Source organism: Suricata suricatta, chromosome 1 (genome assembly GCF_006229205.1).
Source record: "Suricata suricatta isolate VVHF042 chromosome 1, meerkat_22Aug2017_6uvM2_HiC, whole genome shotgun sequence".
Lineage (NCBI taxonomy): Eukaryota > Metazoa > Chordata > Mammalia > Carnivora > Herpestidae > Suricata > Suricata suricatta.
This window is the reverse complement of record NC_043700.1, coordinates 72,752,975-72,771,987: the sequence shown is the minus strand read 5'-3', so window position 1 is coordinate 72,771,987 and position 19,013 is coordinate 72,752,975. Positions and strand designations below refer to the sequence as shown.

The following is a 19,013-nucleotide window of genomic DNA, read 5'->3' as shown; positions in this document are numbered from 1 at the left end:
GGGCTCAAACTCATGAACTATGAGATCATGACCTGAGCTAAAGTCAGACACTCAACTGGTTGAGCACTCCAGGTGTCCGGTCTCATTCTTTTTTATGACCAAATAATATTCCATTGTGTATGTATATATCTACATATAAAGATATGTAGATGTCTTTTTAAAAAATTTTTAAGGCTTATTTACTTTTGAGAGAGTGACAGAGTATGAACAGAGGAGGGGCAGAGAGAGAGGGAGACACAGAATCTGAAGCAGGTTGTATCTAGGCTCTGAGGTGTCAGCAAAGAGCCTGAGATGGGGCTCGAACTCACAGACTGAGATCGTGACCTGAGCCCAAGTAGAATGCTTCACTGACTGAGCCACCCAGGTGCCCTGATATGTATTTATCTTTATCCATTTATCAGTTGATGGGCATGTGAGATGTTTTATTTGCAGCCATTGTGTGAAGTCCTTTACGTGTTTCATCTCATTTAACTTTTGAAATTAACTTGTTGTGAAATATGGCTATGTTATCTTTCCATTTTACAGATGGGGAAGCTGAGGCTCAGGATAAAGAAATTTTCTCACACCTTTAATAAGAGGTGGGGCTGGAGCTCGAGGCCTTTGTGCTTAGCTTTTGATCTCTGTTCTGACCTGCTGTTTTCTACCACCTGTGAGGAGATGAGGTCTTTTCCACCCCCCAAGTGTACACAGTTTGCAGTAGATGTGCAGTCTAGAGCTCCCTCCCTGTTAGAGCCAAACCTGTTAATCACTTATGTTTAGAAAATGAAGATTGCAGTAGTTCGTTAGGCAGTGTAGGTGTAAAGGCAGTTTAGGATGTTTCAAGTGTGAGTCCTGAAAAATGCATTATCCTACATACCTGCAAAGTAAGATTTGCGCACAGTTCTGCATAGTTGCTTTGCTTGACCACAGTAAAATGAAAGACGTGCTAGGTAATTGCTAAGGCCCTTTCCTCTTTAAAGTTCAGTGATCTTGGGAAACCCGTCAGAGAGTGGGAAAGAGAAATGATCTTGGCTCTCTCTGGCTCTATGTCCCTCTATAAAAGTTGGCCAGGGTTAGGGGCACCTGGCTGGCTCAGTTGTTAGAGCCTTGTCTTCAGGTTGTGAGTTTGAGTCTAATGTTGAGTGTAGAGATTACTTAAAAATAAAGTCTTAAAAAACAAAAGTGTTAAAAAAAAAAAAAACCCCAAAAGTGTTGGTCAGTTTGGATGGCGTTCTTAGAACCCTTAATAACCTGCAGGAGGCTCTTCTCCATAAACATTCCCAGGAAAGGGAAAATTAAAAACATATTGAGGACTGGGACCACAGCTGGTTTATTCATTTCTTTATCCCATGCAACAAATACCTTTGGGCACATGATATTTGATGATTTATTTAACATTTGTGCTATATATAAGAGCTTTTAATAGGTGGGAATAGGTGGATATAGGTGTTTTTGAGAACTTTTCTTAGTTACCACCACCAGCTGGACAGTTGGCTAGATATGTAGAGGTAGATAAAGCCGTAGACTAGGCATACCACAATTTGTTAGAAGCTCTACTTTATAGACTGAAGGAATAGGAAAATATTGACTTGTGAGATTAACTTAAGTAATTTTGATTACACTATAACCTTTGCAAACATCTCAAAGTGACTAAAATAATCTACAGTTATGACCTGCTGTTTATATGTTGATTAAATTATACTCTCAATAAAAGTTCTAACATATCTTTACTGATATATTTCTTCCTTCACTGTATATATTTTACAAATTTAAGATTACGTTAAGTTTTGCGGCACCTGGGTGGCTTGGTCAGTTAAGCATCTGTCTCTGGATTTGGGTCCTGGTCATGATACTGCAGTTGTGAGAGTGAGCCCCATGTCAGGCTCTGAGCTGAGCACGAAGCCTGCTTAAGATTCTCTCTGTCTCTGCCCCTCTCCTCTAGGCTCATTCTCTCTCTCAAATAAAAATTGCTTTACGTTTTGAATAATAGCAATATAATTATTTCTTAAAGGTAATGATCAGTGCTCTCTTCCCAATACCTTTGTCCATTATATTGGTCTTTTTAGTTAATAGTATTTTGCCTCATTGGCAGAGAATCCAGGAAAGAAAAAGGAGTTATGGAATTTTACTGTTTATATTCATGTTCATCAAACATCTGTGAGGGAAAGAACTTGAGAAATATCCTGAATGTGAACTCCTGTGTTATTACTTTAGTGGTCAAGGTGACTAGCTGGAGGGTTCCTAGGATGTATATGAAACACTGAGCAGAGTCCTGGCATTCAGTGGCTTTTTGATAGATGGTAGTGGTCCTCAACATCTTAAACGAAATTTTTTGCCCTTATAACTTGCCTGTTGTGTTCTAGAGGCACCCTTTGGAGCTACATATGACTTATTCTACTTTTACATGGCGGTTCTTCAGATGTCTTGAGACAGTGGTCGTACTTTCCTCTATCGTTTCACTTTCCTTTCTGTCCTGTGTGCATCATCTATTTTGGGGCAAGCATCTGACTTCTGAATCTTTCATCACTTGCATTGTATCTTTTTGAGGCATCCTCATTATCAATCACTTTCTTAAAACTGGGGCCAAGTCTTCCTCTTAGACTCACAGTGAGATTTAAGGGATGAAGGAGGAAGGTGTTAAGCAAAGGTCTCCAGAAGTTGGGGAAACTCTGTCAAGGAAAGTTTTATCTTTGGTCTGATGGTAAGCCTGTTGAAGGACTGACCCCTTTATGCCCCAGTTGCTTTAGAAGTATTAGCAGGGCTCATTTTGGTTTGACATTTCCTATCTTTCTGAGTATCTTTAAGATTGTATTTCTCAGGACACCTGGGTGGCTCAGTGGGTTAAGCATCTGAGGGTTTTTTTTTTTTAAGTATTTAAATATTTCTTTATTTTTGAGAGAGAGTGAGAGAGAAGAGAAGAGAAAAGAGGAGAGAAGAGAGTGAGCACATGAGCATGAGCAGGGCAGGAGTAGAGAGAGAGGGAGACACAGAATCTGAAGCAGGCTCTAGGCTTCGAACTGTCAGCACAGAGCCCAGTGAAAGGCTCAAACTCAAAAACGGCAAGATCATAACCTAACCCAAAGTCATGACTTTGCCACCCAGTCATGACTTTGGGTGAGCCACCCAGGCATCCCAGGCATCTGACTCTTGATTTTGGGCATCAAACCCCGCATCGGGCTGATAGCATGGAGTCTGCTTGGGATTCTCTCTCTCTTCCTCTTTCTCTGCCCTTCCCCCTATTCTCTCTCACAAAATAAACTTAAAAAAAGAAAAAACATCATAGTGTTTCTCAAACTTTTGTAATATTTGGACCACTTAAAAACGAAAAACAACGTGAAAATGTAACAGCTAACTTGTAGAAGTTCAGTATTGCCTTAATTACTTTAATTACATTGTCATTTAAATACATAAAAAATATAGGTATATTTATACTATAGGTCTTATACACCAGTACAACCTAAATAATTTGATAATATAAGTACCAACAAAACTCATAATAAAAATGTAAAGTAGTAATATAAAGCTACAGATACTATTTGCTCAAGCTAAAATATTCCCAAATGTGACCATAGTACTGAATGCTGAGTTCAGTGTGCGGAATTTCAGCATGCCATGTAATGAGTCAGTTTTGCACTGTTAGCAAGACTCCATTCCTGCAGAGTACAGTAATGTCCTCTGGCTTTAACGTGGTGCAAACACATCTTTTACATAGATTAAGTCCACTCCTCTTTTTCCTTATGAACTTCCAGCATAGTTATACCACTTGGTGTCCAAGAACTTAAAACTGTGGACAGAGTGTGGCCTTGACTGTACTTTATTTAGAAGCAGTTGTTCACATGTTCTAGCACAGGATAATAAAAGCATTTAAAATTTTAGCATCAAAATAAACACAATTAAAACTGTCATAGTGAACTCTTTTTTTTCTAAATTAAATTTATTTTTTAAAATTTACATCCAAGTTAGTCAGCATATAGTGCAACAATGATTTCAGGAGTAGATTCCTTAATGCCCCTTACCAATTGAGCCCCTCCCCTTCCCTACAACCCCTCCTATAACCCTCTGTTCGTTCTCCATATTTAAGAGTCTCATGTCTTGTCAGAGTGAACTCTTGTATTGTGGAACATGCTTGTCCCAGGTGTAAGGAGCAAAACGATAATGGATAATGATCTATAGGTTCTGTCCTACCGAGAGACTAGAAAAAAGCATTAAAGCTTTTTGGTTAGTGAGTAGGCTTTTTTTTTTCTTTTTTCTACCTCTGCCTAATTTTTTTGGTCTTCAGTTAAACTTCTCCAAAATTTCAATGCTGAAACATGGATTTCTGGTCATACTTCTTCATAGATATGCAGACATTCAAAGTAGCTTTTGAACCCCTTTCTCGATGGGATGTATCACAGACTGTACCACCAGATGTGACTTGAGGGCATGGCTTGGTTCAACCAGTTGCCTTCAGATGTGTTGAAATAGCATGGGTCTTAAAGATGAAAGATCTCATTTTGTGTCCTCAAACCTGCCCTGCAGGAAATGCCATTATATTTGTTTTGTGAATGCAACAGCAATGGTCCAGGACACAGCAAAGGAGTGCAGAGTGGGACAGTCGTCCAGGCGAGAGCAGTGCACTTTGTGTAACTCGCTGGTCCCCAGGAGTTCTGGGTACAGTTAGGGTAAAACACCCTAAGTTGTTTGCCACAATAGAATAATAAATCCGTCTTACTTTTCCTCATGCTGTATTTTTCTTAACCAGATGGGCATGGAAACTCATGTCTGATGTGCTTTAGATGGAGATAGACACATTTTTAATCCACTCAGGACAGTCTCACAAATGCTGCACTTGATGAAGGACATCCAACCATTTTGTAGATACAGTATACCCAGATTTATCTTCCCTGGTTATATGCCTTTGGAGCATTTTTTTTCTCTCAGTTTTGGAAGTTAGGAAAGAATTAAGGTTCCTATGATTATTGCTGATATTACACCTAAAGTGTCAGTCAGCTAAGCTTTCTTTTCCTTTTGTCTATTTTTATGTTACCATATTTAAATATGTGTAGGGGGAGCTGAGTTTTTCTCTAAGCTTGAAGAGTCCTTGCACTCTAGACTTGTATCATAAAGTTCAGTGCTTGCTTACATTCCAAGGTATGTATACCCTCAGTGTCCAAATTTTGTAGAATTGATTTTCTGCCATGAATGTCAAAATAGTTTATAATTATAGACTAATTAGTAGTGTTAGGCAGTTAATGTAAATATTTTAACAGAAGTGGATGAGAGACTTTTATAGAAGTGATATAAAAGTAGGCAAAACATAGTGTTGTTGAATTTCCAACTGTGTAAGTTTGCATGTAACTATCTGTGATTTCTAACAGTAATTTGATATTTAAATGTTGAGAGATTACTGTGATTTAGCTATTAAAAACATTCATGTATGCACACACCCATAAATATATACACACACATGCATAGTCCATTGATTGAAAGACACCTTACATTTATTAGACTAAAAAAGTGTTCTATATACTTGAAATTAGTATAACACTAATAATGTTAATATTACTTGGATTTTTTTTAATGTTTTATTTATTTTTGATACAGAGAGAGACAGAGCATGAGAGGGGGAGGGACAGAGAGAGAAGGAGACACAGAACTAGAAGCAGGCTCCAGGCTCTGAGCTAGCTGTTAGCACAGAGCCCACGGGGCTCAAACCCACGAACGTGAGATCTGACCTGAGCTGAAGTCGGAGGCTTAACCGACTGAGCCACCCAGGTGCCCCAATATTACTTGGATTTTTAAAAATAAATAAGTGCGTGCCCTGGACTCTTGATGCTTTGATGGTCTGAAATGAATTATGAATGTTGGTAGGTAGTAGGCAGCCTTCATATCCTGCTTTTTTTTATATATGCCTTAGGTTGCCTTTCAGTGGACTGGCAGGACCTATGAATGTCTCCAGTCACGCACAGTAACTTTCAGGAACCTGACTCTCAACCTCCTAGGGTCATTCTGCGTAAACAGCTACACTGTGCAAATGTTTTACCTAGAACTAATGCAAATCCAAACCATGAGATATGTAAGTTTGCATTTTCATCTTTACTTTGACAAAAATATTTTCAGTGTCTGTTATATACCAGGTACTGTGCTAGATGTGGGCAGTATGAAAAAGAGTTTTTTTTTTTTAAGAGCTTCCAATCTAGGCAATGGTTTGTAATGAAAGGTTGTTTCCAGAGTCGCTTGTGAAATTAAAAACCCTTACCTACATACATGTTCTGGTCCTACCTTCCGGTGATTCTAGTGATTGAGTTGAACGATGGTGAGGTCTGAGCATCTGTACTTATACAGCAAAGTCACCTGATTTAAAAAAATTTCTACTAAGAACCCTCGGAAGAGAGAAAGAATAGATGATTATGAGAAATTGATGCATTCTAAGCTCACGATATAAGAATGTAAATTCTAAATTTGATTTTGAAATTACAAAAATCATATACATATACAGCCCAGTGAGTTGTTATGACGTGAACACCTTTGTGACTACCAGGCATGTCAAACAATATTGCCAGAATCTGAGAAGCCCTCCCTCTGTCCCTTTCTATTTAAAATTCTTCCCAAGGTAACAGTAGCCTGACTCCTGCTTTTATCTATATTTCTGCCACTAATGAGGGTATCCCTAATTGATACAGGTTAGTTTTATCTGTTTTGGACTCTAAGGAAATTGAATCCTACTACATATATTCTCTTGTCACCTTTCCCCACCATTGTTTGTAAAATTCATCCAGGTTATTAATATGGCTCTTGTTTTTTCTTTTTCATTACTGTGTATTGGTAAACATGATCATACCACAATCTGCATATCTATTCTGTTGGACATGCAGATTGATTTTTTCATCTGTGGCAGTTTAGCAGTACTTCCACATATACATGCTAGTACCATGTGCATGAGGTTTCCCAGGATATTTTCTTGGGGTGGATTTCTGGATCATATGATGTGTATGTTGTAAACTTAGATATGTTGTAATGTTTTTCCTAGGTGATTGATTGAACCAATTTAAAATCTTTCCAGCAATATATGAAAGTTCCTATTACTTTTCCTCTTTGCCAAGCGGAACTAATCTTGACTATCCAGTTAAAAAGAGGCAAGATGGGAGAAGGAGGAAGGTTATTTCAGACATATAAGAAGCAAAGAAAATAAGAGGGTATGATGGGTTTGGAAGGAAGTTGCAAATATCCTGGTATGGCACTAACTTAGGAACCTGTGGGAAAGTGGTGGGAGATGAGGGTGGAAGTGTGTGATGTGCTAAGGAGTTTGGTCTTTGTTCTAAAGGCAGTGAAGCAAGCAGAAGACATCAGATCTACATTAAAAAAAATTTTGCTGTGACAGCTATGTGGAAGATGGAGTGGGGCCCCATAGGGAACTATTCTAATCCAAGGAGAAATGAGAGATGGCAGTGTCAAAGAGGATAGATTCCAGTGTCAAAGAGGATAGAGTCCAGAGATGCTTAGACCAAGGTCAACAGTTTTGCCAATTCTGTTGAATGTGGAAAAGGGAAAAGAGAGGCAGGAGTCTTGATTTTGGGGTAGGTGACCATATATATGGTGATTTTATTCACTAAGTTGGGGAATTCAAGAAGAGAGTTTGTGGTCAGAGTGGCCGTAATGGGGAGTGAAGTTAGTTTTAGACAGTAGCACGTGAGATATCCGTAGATTATCTAGTAGGATTAGGCTGGAGATGTCCTCAGGATACAGATGGTGTTTGAAGCTGTGGGGGTGAATGCAAGTGCCCTCAGAGTCTAAGGAGGATGAAGCAGATGCGTGGGAGAAGATGATCCTGAAAAGCAGACCGAGAAGGAGTAACCAAAGAAGTAAGAGGTATAAACCAAAGGAAACCAGATCGTGGAAGCTAAGGAAAAAAGGATTTCCAGGAGAAACCATGACTAGTGTCCAGTGCCTTCAGAAGATACTGACTGAATTTGGAAGATGTACTTTGCATTTGGCGAAGACCTTGTTGGGGATCAGGGTGTTCCAGCCAGGGGAATTCAGGGAGCAGAAGTGATGCCACAATGGTTTAAGAGCAAACGGTGGGTGAGGAAGTGGGGGAAAAACATTTGAGGAGTGCTTTTTAACTCAGGAGTGAATGGAAGCCAAAAGCACATTAGGTAGAGTGGGATGAGGAATGAAGAGAGGGAGGATTTGTGTGTGTTTAAGGTGGGAGGTATTTGTATCTAATTCTGGAGAGAGGGCTGCCTGGTTAAATGGAGAAGAGAAGAAAAATGTTCCTGAAACTGTAGCATGAGGACACAGAAAGATCTAAATCCTGGTGGAGAGGGACTCAACATCAAATATGAGGTGGCTGTCCTATTACAGAAAAGGAAGAGAAGGTGGGAAAAATTGTCAGTCTGAAATACGTTTGTGGCAATGAAAGTTGTCAGAGACAAGAAATTGGAGAGTTCAATATCCTTTGCCTCTTTTTTTTTTAAGATTTATATTATTTTTAGAGAGCGAGAGGGGTGGAGAGGGGTAGAGGAGGAGAGAGGACAGCAAAAGAATTCCAAGAAGGTTCCATGCTCAGTATGCAGCCCCACTTTGGGCTTAACCCCCCAGCCTTGGGATCATACCTTGAGCCGAAATGAAGAGTCAGATGCTTTACCAGCTAACACCCAGGGGCTTCTATCCTCTTGCCTCTTAAAAAGGAGGTTGTACCTTGGGTTGAGTAAGGATGAAAGTTAATGGTTAATACCTAGGTTGTATTACACAACTGTAGACAATTTATCAACCTACTATGAAATAGTGACTTTGAACAAATGTCAGTGGTAAGAAGCCATAGCCATGCTACTGTAGAGTCTCAAAGGCTATTCAAAGATTTTCTCTTTGTGCATGAAAACAGTTAAGTTTTGTAAACCACCTTATGCTTCTATTCATCTTCTTTCTATACATAAAGCAAATTTTCTTTTTATGTAGTATTCATGAGATTATACTTTGCAAAATGGTTTCCCCTCAAGCTCTTATGGTCAAAGAACTATTATCAGAAGGAGGGAGAGAAAGAAATAGAGAGAGAGATAGAGAGTATCTCATTTCTCTGAGAGAACCACCAGAGACCACTAAGAACATAGCTAGAGTTGAACAAGTTGAGCTTATTACTCATTGCAGTAAGGAGGATGGACATTGTAAGATACCATGGGGCATCTCAGCAAGAAGATGTTAGACCTACATAGAATTTGGGCTTTGACTGAATAATTTCAGGGAGGATCTGGGGAAGCAGGGACTTGCTCTGTATTGGGTGCTGTTAGAAGGAAGGACAATTCTATGAGTATCTCATTAAATCTTCATAGGGAGCACAGAGTAAATTGAAGAAAAAGCTGTAATTGCTAAAGAAGTAGCAGTCATTCATTGAGTTGAGAGGAAGATGTCTAGTATTTTGTGGGTTACACAGTAACCTTGGAAGTGACAAAATTACAATCAGGAGATTGTTTGATCAGGGTGGGGACATAGTAAGGTATTTTGGTGGCTGTCATCAAAGTATGACATCTGTACTATAGGGCTTTATGTGCCCAGTATACAGAAACACAGGTGTGACTTCAAAACCATGTCTTAAACCTTGGTTCTGAAAGGTTGCATGCCAAGGATGCCAAAGTGGGTATCTTACTAGGTCAGCATTTAGCATGTGAGCTGGCACATAGTAGGTACACCTTGCATAGCATGAGAAAGAGTCTAAGCCTAATAGAAGAGCACTCTCTGGACTGTTATTTGTCTGCCATGTGTACAAGGAAGGAGTGAGGCGCTTTCTAGCAGGTATTTGCTGGTTCAAAACTTTATATATTATAGAATTGATCTACAAGTTTTTGTTTGTTTTTTAAATAGGGTCCACCCAATGCAGGGCCTGAACTCACAACCCCAAGATCAAGACCTGAACTGAGATCAAGACTCAGATGCTTAACCAACTTAGCCACCCAGGTGCACCTGATCTACAAGTTTTTTTTTTAATGTTTATTTTTGAGAGAGAGAGAGAGAGAGCGAGCGTGCGCAAGAGCGTGCTCGAGCATGAGGGGGCACAGGGAGGGAGACAGAAGATCAAAAGCAGGCTTTGCACTGTCAGTGCCAAGTCTGATGTGGGGGTCAAGCTCACGAACCATGAGATCATGACCTGAGCCGAAGTCAGACACTTAACTGACTGAGCCACTCAGGTGCCCCTACAAGTTTTTAACAGAAACATTATGAAGCGAAACAAGGGAGAGAAGGAGGGAATTAAAATGTATGTGTAACCACACATACGCAAATTAAAAGACAGACTTCCTCTATCTGTTTTCATTCTGGCATCCTGAACCTGTATAAAGAGGCAAAATACTGATGAATTTAAAAGGCACCTTTCCTGGGTGATATGTCAACTGTGCAGGGACTAGGTTGATCAAGGAAATCTGACATACTAAATTTGCTCTTGTTTTGCTTCTCTTTCCCATTGTTTTTTCTCTTTATACTGGGAAAGGCTTTTCCCCAGGTGACTTCTCTCTGACCTTAAAAAAAAAAAAAAATCACTGCCCCTTGCTGAAATTTTCTTTTCTTTGTCTTAATATTTTGAATCAGAACATACAGTTAAATTTTTTTGTAGGTAAAGATAGAGCTTTTTAATGTGAGACTTGCTTTCTGTATAAAATTAAAGCAAAATCATAAGTGTTTATTTTTGCTCATAAATACATGCATCTGACATATAGTTCTATTTTATTAAATTTATGTGTGTATTTGAAACTACATAACCTTTCCCCAGATGATTATGCTGTGAAAAGTGATTTAGATAGAAAGATGAAAACTCTCTAACTGAATGGGGATGGTTGGGCTAGTTTTTAGATTACTGGTGTGAAGGCAGCATTAAAGCCTGTGGCTGGTTCCCTAATTGGACTGTGACCTAATTATACTGTTAAATACAAGATGTTACTCCTCTTTTTAGACCCTTCTTACATGCCTGATCTATTACCGAATTGTTCATGTGCCTTTGGGAGTCTTTAAGTTCTCCATTAATCAGGATTGTAAGAACATTTTAATAATAGTTAAATATTTATATTGATAGGTTTTTCTTAGGAATTCCCTTTTACTGTTTTGATTATTTTTGTTTTAAGCATGAATATTAAGACTGGTGTCATATAATAAGAGTGAAACTGTTACACTGAAAATGTGAAAAAATACTGGATTCTTTTTGAGTAAGAAGGTATCCTACAGAAAATCTTAGCGTGTAATCCTCTTACCTTGTATGTCAAAAAGGTGAGAATAAAAGGATTGGGTGGCTTCTGAGTTTCCTGAAAGAAAAATTATGATTTTAAACATATAATTATAAAAATTATTTTTAACCTGTAATTTTGGAACTTAAAATTAAAGAACATTGACTTGGTAAAGTAATCAACAAATAGTATAGTTTTTATATTTTGCTTAATAAGAGGCATGAATAAGGCTGCACGAATAATGAATAAATCATTTTCAAATGCTTAATGTCCTTTCCCATTTAAGTAGAATATAGAAATGGCTGTCTATTTGAACTAATTATTCTAAATTCATATTCTTTAAGAAAAAAAATGTCTGAAGTATATTTCTTTGAGCTGTCAAAACTCTTCCTTCATTTTTGCAGTACTTCATTAATTGAGTAAATGATCCTATGACTAAATAAATTTAGGCAGCTATGTGACGATGGAGTAGTCATTCTTCAATTAGGACTGACATCTGTAATTGGAAGGAGAAAAATAGTTTTATTTCTTTGTGCGAATATATTATTTCTTCCAGAATGAGATTTAAAAAATTAAAATGGTTAATAGATTTTGCAATTAGAAAGTACTCTACAATTCATCTGATTCAACAACTTGAATTTATAGACAATGATCTTGAGAACCAAAGTGCAGAGGAGTCATTCAGGGTGATATATTTGATCAGAATAAAACCCAAATCTCTCTTGTTTCATTTGCCTTGTGCTTTTCACTTTGTAATGTGTGTTATTCTTTCTCTCAAAACCAATTGAGATGTTTAAATAGAAAGGAAGGGTGCCAGAATGCCAAAGGAAAAGGATGTGAATCCCCTTTCAGCAAACCTGTTAGGTTTAAGAGACCCCTTAATGGGTCTCCAGCATTTGTTCTTAAGATACAATACTTCTGTGGTGAAGGTAATTATGCTAATAAAACTGATTTTTGCTTTTTAGGTGAGAGTTATGTGTGTGCATCAAATGAACCATTTCGTAAAGTTGATTACACCAAAAATATTAATCCCAACTGGTCTGTGAACATCAAGGGTGGGACATCCCGAGCCTTGGCTGCTCCCTCCTCCGTGAAAAGTGAAGTGAAGGAAAGTAAAGATTTCATCAAACCGAAATTGGTGACCGTGATTCGAAGTGGAGTGAAGCCTAGAAAAGCCGTGAGGATCCTTCTAAATAAGAAGACTGCTCATTCCTTTGAACAGGTCTTGACAGATATCACCGAAGCCATTAAACTAGATTCAGGAGTGGTCAAGAGGCTCTGCACGCTGGACGGAAAGCAGGTAAGATGTTTACTAGTTCCCCAGCTCTCCATCTTACTTATTTTAAAGTCTCCCTGTGTCATGGTAGTTATAGATTTGACAATAAGACATTCAGAGTCTGCAAGAAGACTGATTTCACTCATAGATGGAATCACATTGTATTTTCTTCCTCTGATTGGCTTATTTCATGTTATTGCAAATGGCAAGATTTCATTCTTTTTTATGGCAGAATAATATTTTGTTGCATATATATGTGTGTGTGTGTGTATATATATATACATACATACCATATTTCTTCATTTATTGTTAGACACAAGCTGTTTGCATATTTGTCTGTTGTTGTTAATGCTGCTCTAAACAACAGGGTGCACGTATCCCTTTGAATTAGCATTTTTGTATTCTTTGGGTAAATACCCAGTAGTGTGATTGCTGCATCTTCGGTAGTTCTATTTTTAACTTTTTGAGGAACCTCCATGCTGTTTTCCAGAATGGCCTCACCAGTTTGCATTCCCACCAGTAGTGCAGGGAGGTTCCCCTTTCTCTGCAACTTCATTAAAACCTGTTGTTTCTTGTGCTGTTAATTTGAGTCACTCTGAGGTATGAGGTGGTATCTCATCGTGGTTTTGATTCACATTTCCCTGATGATGAGTGATGTTGACCATCTTTTCATGTGTCTGTTGGCCATTTGTATATCTTCTTTGGAAAAATATCTGTTCATGTCTTCTGCCCATTTTTCAATTGGATTAAACATTTTTTGGGGATATTCAGGAAATATAAACTTCTGAGGGAAAAGTAGAAGCTGAAGAGGCTTCCTACATTAAGTGGAATGTTTTCTAAGAAGAACATCTGTTGACTAGTAGAGTCATTATGGGTTTGGTAATTGTAGAAGTCCACATTAAAGATATTTAACATTTTTAGAAAAACACCTTTCCTTCCCACCTTTGAAAATGCATTTCAAAAAAGTACTTTGATAGGAGTGTCTATGTGAGTTTCATAGAACACCAGGGAGGTAATTAATCAGCATTTCTGAAAAATATACACAAATTACACAGGAAAAATGAAAGCCAAATCATGGTGACCATATACCAGGAAATCTAATGGGCTAAAGAAGAAAAATTGGGGATGGTGCCTAGGTGGCTCAGTTGGTTAAGCATCCAACTCTTCAGCTCAGGCCATGATCTCATGGTTTGTGAGATCAGGATCTGACAGCGCAAAGCCTGCTTGGGATTCGTTCTCCCTCTCTCTCTGCCCATCTCTTGCTTGTGCATTCTCTGTCTCTCTCTCAAAATAAACTTAAATAAAGAAGAAAACTTCAGTAAATCTGAAGAGTGAATGAATACTGAGTTTTGCCACAGATTATCATTCCAAAAAGAAACATGTGGCTTCTGAATTGTATTTTTTCCTAGTTTCAATAAAGTTAAATTGTTTGTATTTGTACTATATTTTCCAGCATTCAACATTATAGTTTCCAGCATTCAATTTGTTTCTTCATTCCATTTTGTTTTTTCCCTATTACTCACTTAATTTATTCTGAAATGTTTAGCTCATATAGTGCTAAAAATGAAATACTGCAGCAATGCCTTCTAGAAAAATGTAAGGTAGTTTTCTAATTTCCTAACACTGGATCTAGTTAGCTGATTGTTTCTTGAGGCATTAACAAAATTTAAAAACTAGGTTCTAAAAATTCCAGTAGAATATAGTGAGTTAATAATGACTTTTCTGATTAAATTAGTGGTTGAAAGACATGAAACTTTATAGCAGCCTGCCCAAGATAGGTTCATAGCATACATGGAAACAGACACTTTACATATTGAGTTAATAACATAACACAACACAAGATTTGTTCTGCAAGTGAAAATGAATTAAACTAAAAGAAAGATGTGGTAAGTTAAATAACTAATTCTTGGTTGATACAGGAAGACAGGAAATAGAGAGACAAACATTTAAGACCCCTAACAAAAAGAAAATTGAAAATCATAAATATGCCAAATTAAAAAACCTGAATTGCATATAAACAGTAAATGCAGATAAGATTTTAAAAATTGAGACTCAGATTTGGAAATCTCCAAATAAATGTTTTTCAGGCAAAATGGAAGTGAAATCCAGAAATTGAACATCTTATTGAAATGGGTAATCATTGAAATTTTAATAATTATCTTAAAAATGACCTTCAAAGAGGCTCCAGACTAGAAATAACAGTATGTAAAAATGTTAACTAAAGCACAAGCAACCCCAAATTACCCACATATTACCAAATACTGCACTGCTAAGCGCTGGAGTGAATGACGGGAATTAAAAAATAGATCCCTGTTAAGAAAACTGTTCATACATGAGATCTAGAGGATAAAGCACAAAGGGGCATGTAATTCCAGAATGGTTGCAAAGGTATTTGATAAAATACAAAATTGATATTTAGTTAAAGATTTAGTAATAGGAGCGCCTGGGGGGCTCCGTTGTTTGAGCATCCAACTTCAGTTCCGGTCATGATCTTGGGGTTCCTGAGTTCGAGCCTTGTGTCAGGCTCTCTGCTGTCAGTGGGGAGCCGGCTTCAGATCCCTGGACTCTCCTCTCTCATGTGCATGCACGTGTGTTCTCTCTCTCTCTGAAAAAGAAACATTTATAAAAAAATTAGAAAAATGGAGAGTGAAATCTCTAATACATTTCTAAAAAATACTATCTGAAACCAAAAGCTTATATAGTGGTAAACAAATGAGATATTAGAAGTATTTCTGTGATAGTCAGGTAGGAGGTAATCACCAGATAGCACCAACATTCAACATTCTTCTGTATATTCTCCCTAGTTTTAGTTTATAGTTTAATTGCCGTTTCAGTAAGAACCTACATCAGATTTTTTTTCTGGTGGGGGGAAGAATACCTAAGTGATTTCAAAAGCTAATCTGGAAAGAGGCAGAAAATTTTGGAAATAATGATTAATGGGCTCTTATGCTACCAGATATTAAATCATCATCCTGATTCCATACCAAAAATAAATTCCAGGTGTTTTAAAAATATAGATGTCAAATGAAACAAAAGAACTAAAAGAAAATAATATATCAATAGGTTGAAGTGGGAAAGGAGTTCTTAAGCATAAAAATTGTGGGGAAATCACAAAGGGGAAAGTTGGCTAGACAATGTATACAATAAAAATTTCTAGATGTCATTAGCAAGATTTAGATCTTTTATATTGAGTTATAGTAGTTGAATATAAAAAAAACCCAACACTGCAATGGCAAGATAGATAAAAGATGACAACTTGGAAAGATAGAATTATAAATATTGAGTATAAAAGAGTTCAGTTTCACTAAAAAAATGAATTAAAGCAATGAGATAGTATTTTTGACATTTAAAATGGACACATTTTTAAAAAAGAAAATGTTTACTTTATTAATATTCAGTGAATTGGCATTTTCAAAGAATGTGGGAAGAATACATTTTATAATCTTTATGGAAAACAATTTATTTTGTACAACTTTACAATGTTCTTCCTATTTGAATTAATAAATTAACTTCTAGGAATTCATCCAAAATAACCTGAGATGCAAACACAATTATGCATAAGAATTTTTATTACAGCAGTAAAAGCAAAGGATTCAAAACAATTTAAAATCCCTAATGTAGAAAAGAGCTATATAATAACAACATAAAGTTCATATGTAGTGGCCATTGAAAATTATATTTGGGGGGGATATTTATAAAGACCTGGGAAAATGTTGAGTGGAAAAAGCAAGAAAAAAACTCTGTAGTATGTTTTCAATTTTGTATAAGAAAGAAAAGGAGAGGAAGATTTTTTTTAAATCTCAGGAGACACGATTATAGTTGCCATCAGAAATTCGGATATGCTGTTCTGATTTCTAAGCAAACTTTCTCATGTCTGCTTAGAAGCAAAAACCTAAGCACTGAGAAGGAAAACAAAGACTGATTTCAATCAGTTGTAAAAATGAAAACATTATAAGTTAATCCTTGAAATTTTATCATGTGACTGTAAAACGTTACACAAATCACTTTTGTCACTATTTATGTTTTATAGAACTTACAACATTATTTTCCATGTGCAAAGAAAAAAGTTATCTTTGAACTTTCAAATAAAATACTTCTTTGGAAAAATTATACGTATTACTTTTGGGAGACAAAATTTTTGGATGTTGTATTTTCAGAGTGCCAGTTATCCTTAAAAGCCCTAGTTTTCTTGGCATGCTGATTCAACACCTGAACTATAGGTTGACTTGCTATTTAAAACTTGAAGTCTGATTTTTGGTTGATACATGTTATAATGAGAACATTTCTTGCTTTGAATTAGTGTAGGAAATTTGTCTTATGCTTAAAGTTAATGCACATTTTTAAACTTTTCAAAATGTTTTTTATTTGTTTTTGAGAGACAGCACGAGGAGGGGAGGGTCAGAGAGAGAGGGAGACACAGAATCTGAAGCAGGCTCCAGGCTCTGAGCTAGCTGTCAGCACAGAGCCTGATGCGGGCCTCAAATCCATGAACCCCGTGAGATCATGACCTGAGCCGAAGCTGGACGCTTAACCAACTGAGCCACCCAGGTGCCCTAATGCAAATCTCTGGTCACTGTTCATTTTGATTTTATTTTATAAAATTATTTATTTTTAAAATATTTATTTTGTAAGAGAAAAGAGAGGGTGGAGGAGCAAAGAGTAAGGAAGAGAGAAAAATCCTAAGCAGTCTCTGTGCTGTCTGCACAGAGCCTGACATGAGGCTTGATCTCATGAACTGTGAGATCATGACCTGAGCTGAAATCAAGAGTCAGATGCTTAAATGACTGAGCCACCCAGGCACATCTATAAAATGATTTCTCTGTTAGTATGTAAATCAGTCTGTTCTCTGAACATTTTCACGAAAAGGACTGCTCTGCTTAGGTGAAGGGAAAGGAATGAGAAAGGAATTAAGATCTCTTAATAAGTTGTCCCCACACAAAATTTTAGGCCATCTGCCATAACTGGTTACTTTCAACTCAGATGTGCTGTTTTCATCTTACATTAATCTGATACTTAACACAAGGATAGAGGTTAACAATTTATAGGCAGTTCGTCACGAACAGTCAGTGATCTCATCCTGACACCTATGCTAGAGTCTTACGGGACCCTACTTATCTTTTATGGGTTTGAAGGCTTTCCTGATTAAAATGTCATGTGCCCATAGCGTTATTGTTAAAACAATGTCCCTTGGATCTTCTCTTCAGTCAAAATGGACGATCACATTTTCCTAGCAGTATTGACCTCATTTACAAGATAGACTTGATTAGTACACCTAACTCATGCATTTAATATCGCTTTATAAAATCACTTCAAATAAAGTCATATTTTAGGGTTTTATTCATGCTAAGTGTTGGGTTTTCTTTAGTGTAAAACAATGGTTCTCAACTGGGTACCATTTCACCTCTAGGGGACATTTAGCAGTGTCTGGAGTTTTTTAAATTTTTATTGAAGTACAGTTGACATACAGTGTTATATTAGTTTCAGGTGTACAGCATAGCTTTTTGACAATTCGATACATTACATAGTACTCCCCACAGTAAGTGGTTACCATCTGTCGCCCATTCAGTGGAATCCTTTTTTGATGCCATACCCGGGGATGAGGATTCCCCTGGCATGTAGTAAGTAGGTAGAGGCCAGGAAAGCTGCTAACCATCTTACAGTGCACGGAACACACACAGCCTAATTCTTTGGGGTCTAAAAGGTCAATAGTGTTAAAGAGTCAGAAATCATGATGTCAAGTGAGTGGAATGATTCAAAAAGAAATACTTATTTGAATGTGAACTTTACCATTTAGGCCGCATACCTTTAGGACTTATTTCAGAACTTAGAGATGTCCTCCTCGCTTGGCTGGCCACGTATCCCGTTGAGGCAGCTGTGTCAGCATGAGACGGCTTGTAGTCTGTTGTCCTGAATTTCAGTCCATCGTCTTTGCAGCAGGATGCTAACATGCAGCTGGGTAGTTTGTACTGCTCCACGGGGGATTAAATAAAGATGTCTCGAATGGGTTTATAGGTCTTTAAAGAGAAGTCTAAGAAATAATGGTTTAGTCCTGTGGGATTTTAAGTATTTAATACTTAAAAGTGATGTTATCAGTTTTTTAAAAAAATGCACAATATATGTACTTATAGATGAAGTGACTAGAAAAAATGATCTGTAAATAGAAGTCATGACTATTTTCCTCTTAAGTAGTTTTTTTAACTTGCATTTAGCTTAAATGCTTTACTCTTATTTATTTTTTTAATAAAACCTTGAACTTTTAAGTTAAAAGAATTGAATAGGAGAATAAGGTTTACTTTTAACATTTTTCAAAAGAGTTACTTTCTTATAATAAACTGCAGCAGGGGGCAGTTCTTTAAAACTGTCTTTATTCTTTTAAGAGAATGAACGGTCCAAATATAGCTTTTGTCCACATGTGTAAAAAATTCTAGCTTTTAGCTTTCCCAGAAACAGCAGAGTTTTAACATAAAAGAAACATATTTAGTAGAATTTTGGAACAAGTTGATTCTTGTCATGGGCAGAGGCAAAACAGACTCAGAAATTGCTAGCAGTTGATGCTTGGGGGTAAAATACTT

The 19,013-nt window shown here is 37.0% G+C and overlaps 1 protein-coding gene across 5 annotated transcripts in view; it reads left to right on the top strand.

Moving 5' to 3' along the window:
- DCLK2 (doublecortin like kinase 2) overlaps positions 1 to 19,013 on the top strand; it is a 153,364-nt gene that overhangs the window by 7,731 nt on the left and 126,620 nt on the right. For all 5 annotated transcript variants that reach the window (XM_029940299.1, XM_029940293.1, XM_029940287.1 and 2 more), the window contains exon 2: positions 12,131 to 12,465. In XM_029940299.1, the coding sequence (XP_029796159.1) occupies positions 12,131 to 12,465 (335 nt within the window). The remainder of the gene's footprint in view (positions 1 to 12,130; positions 12,466 to 19,013) is intronic.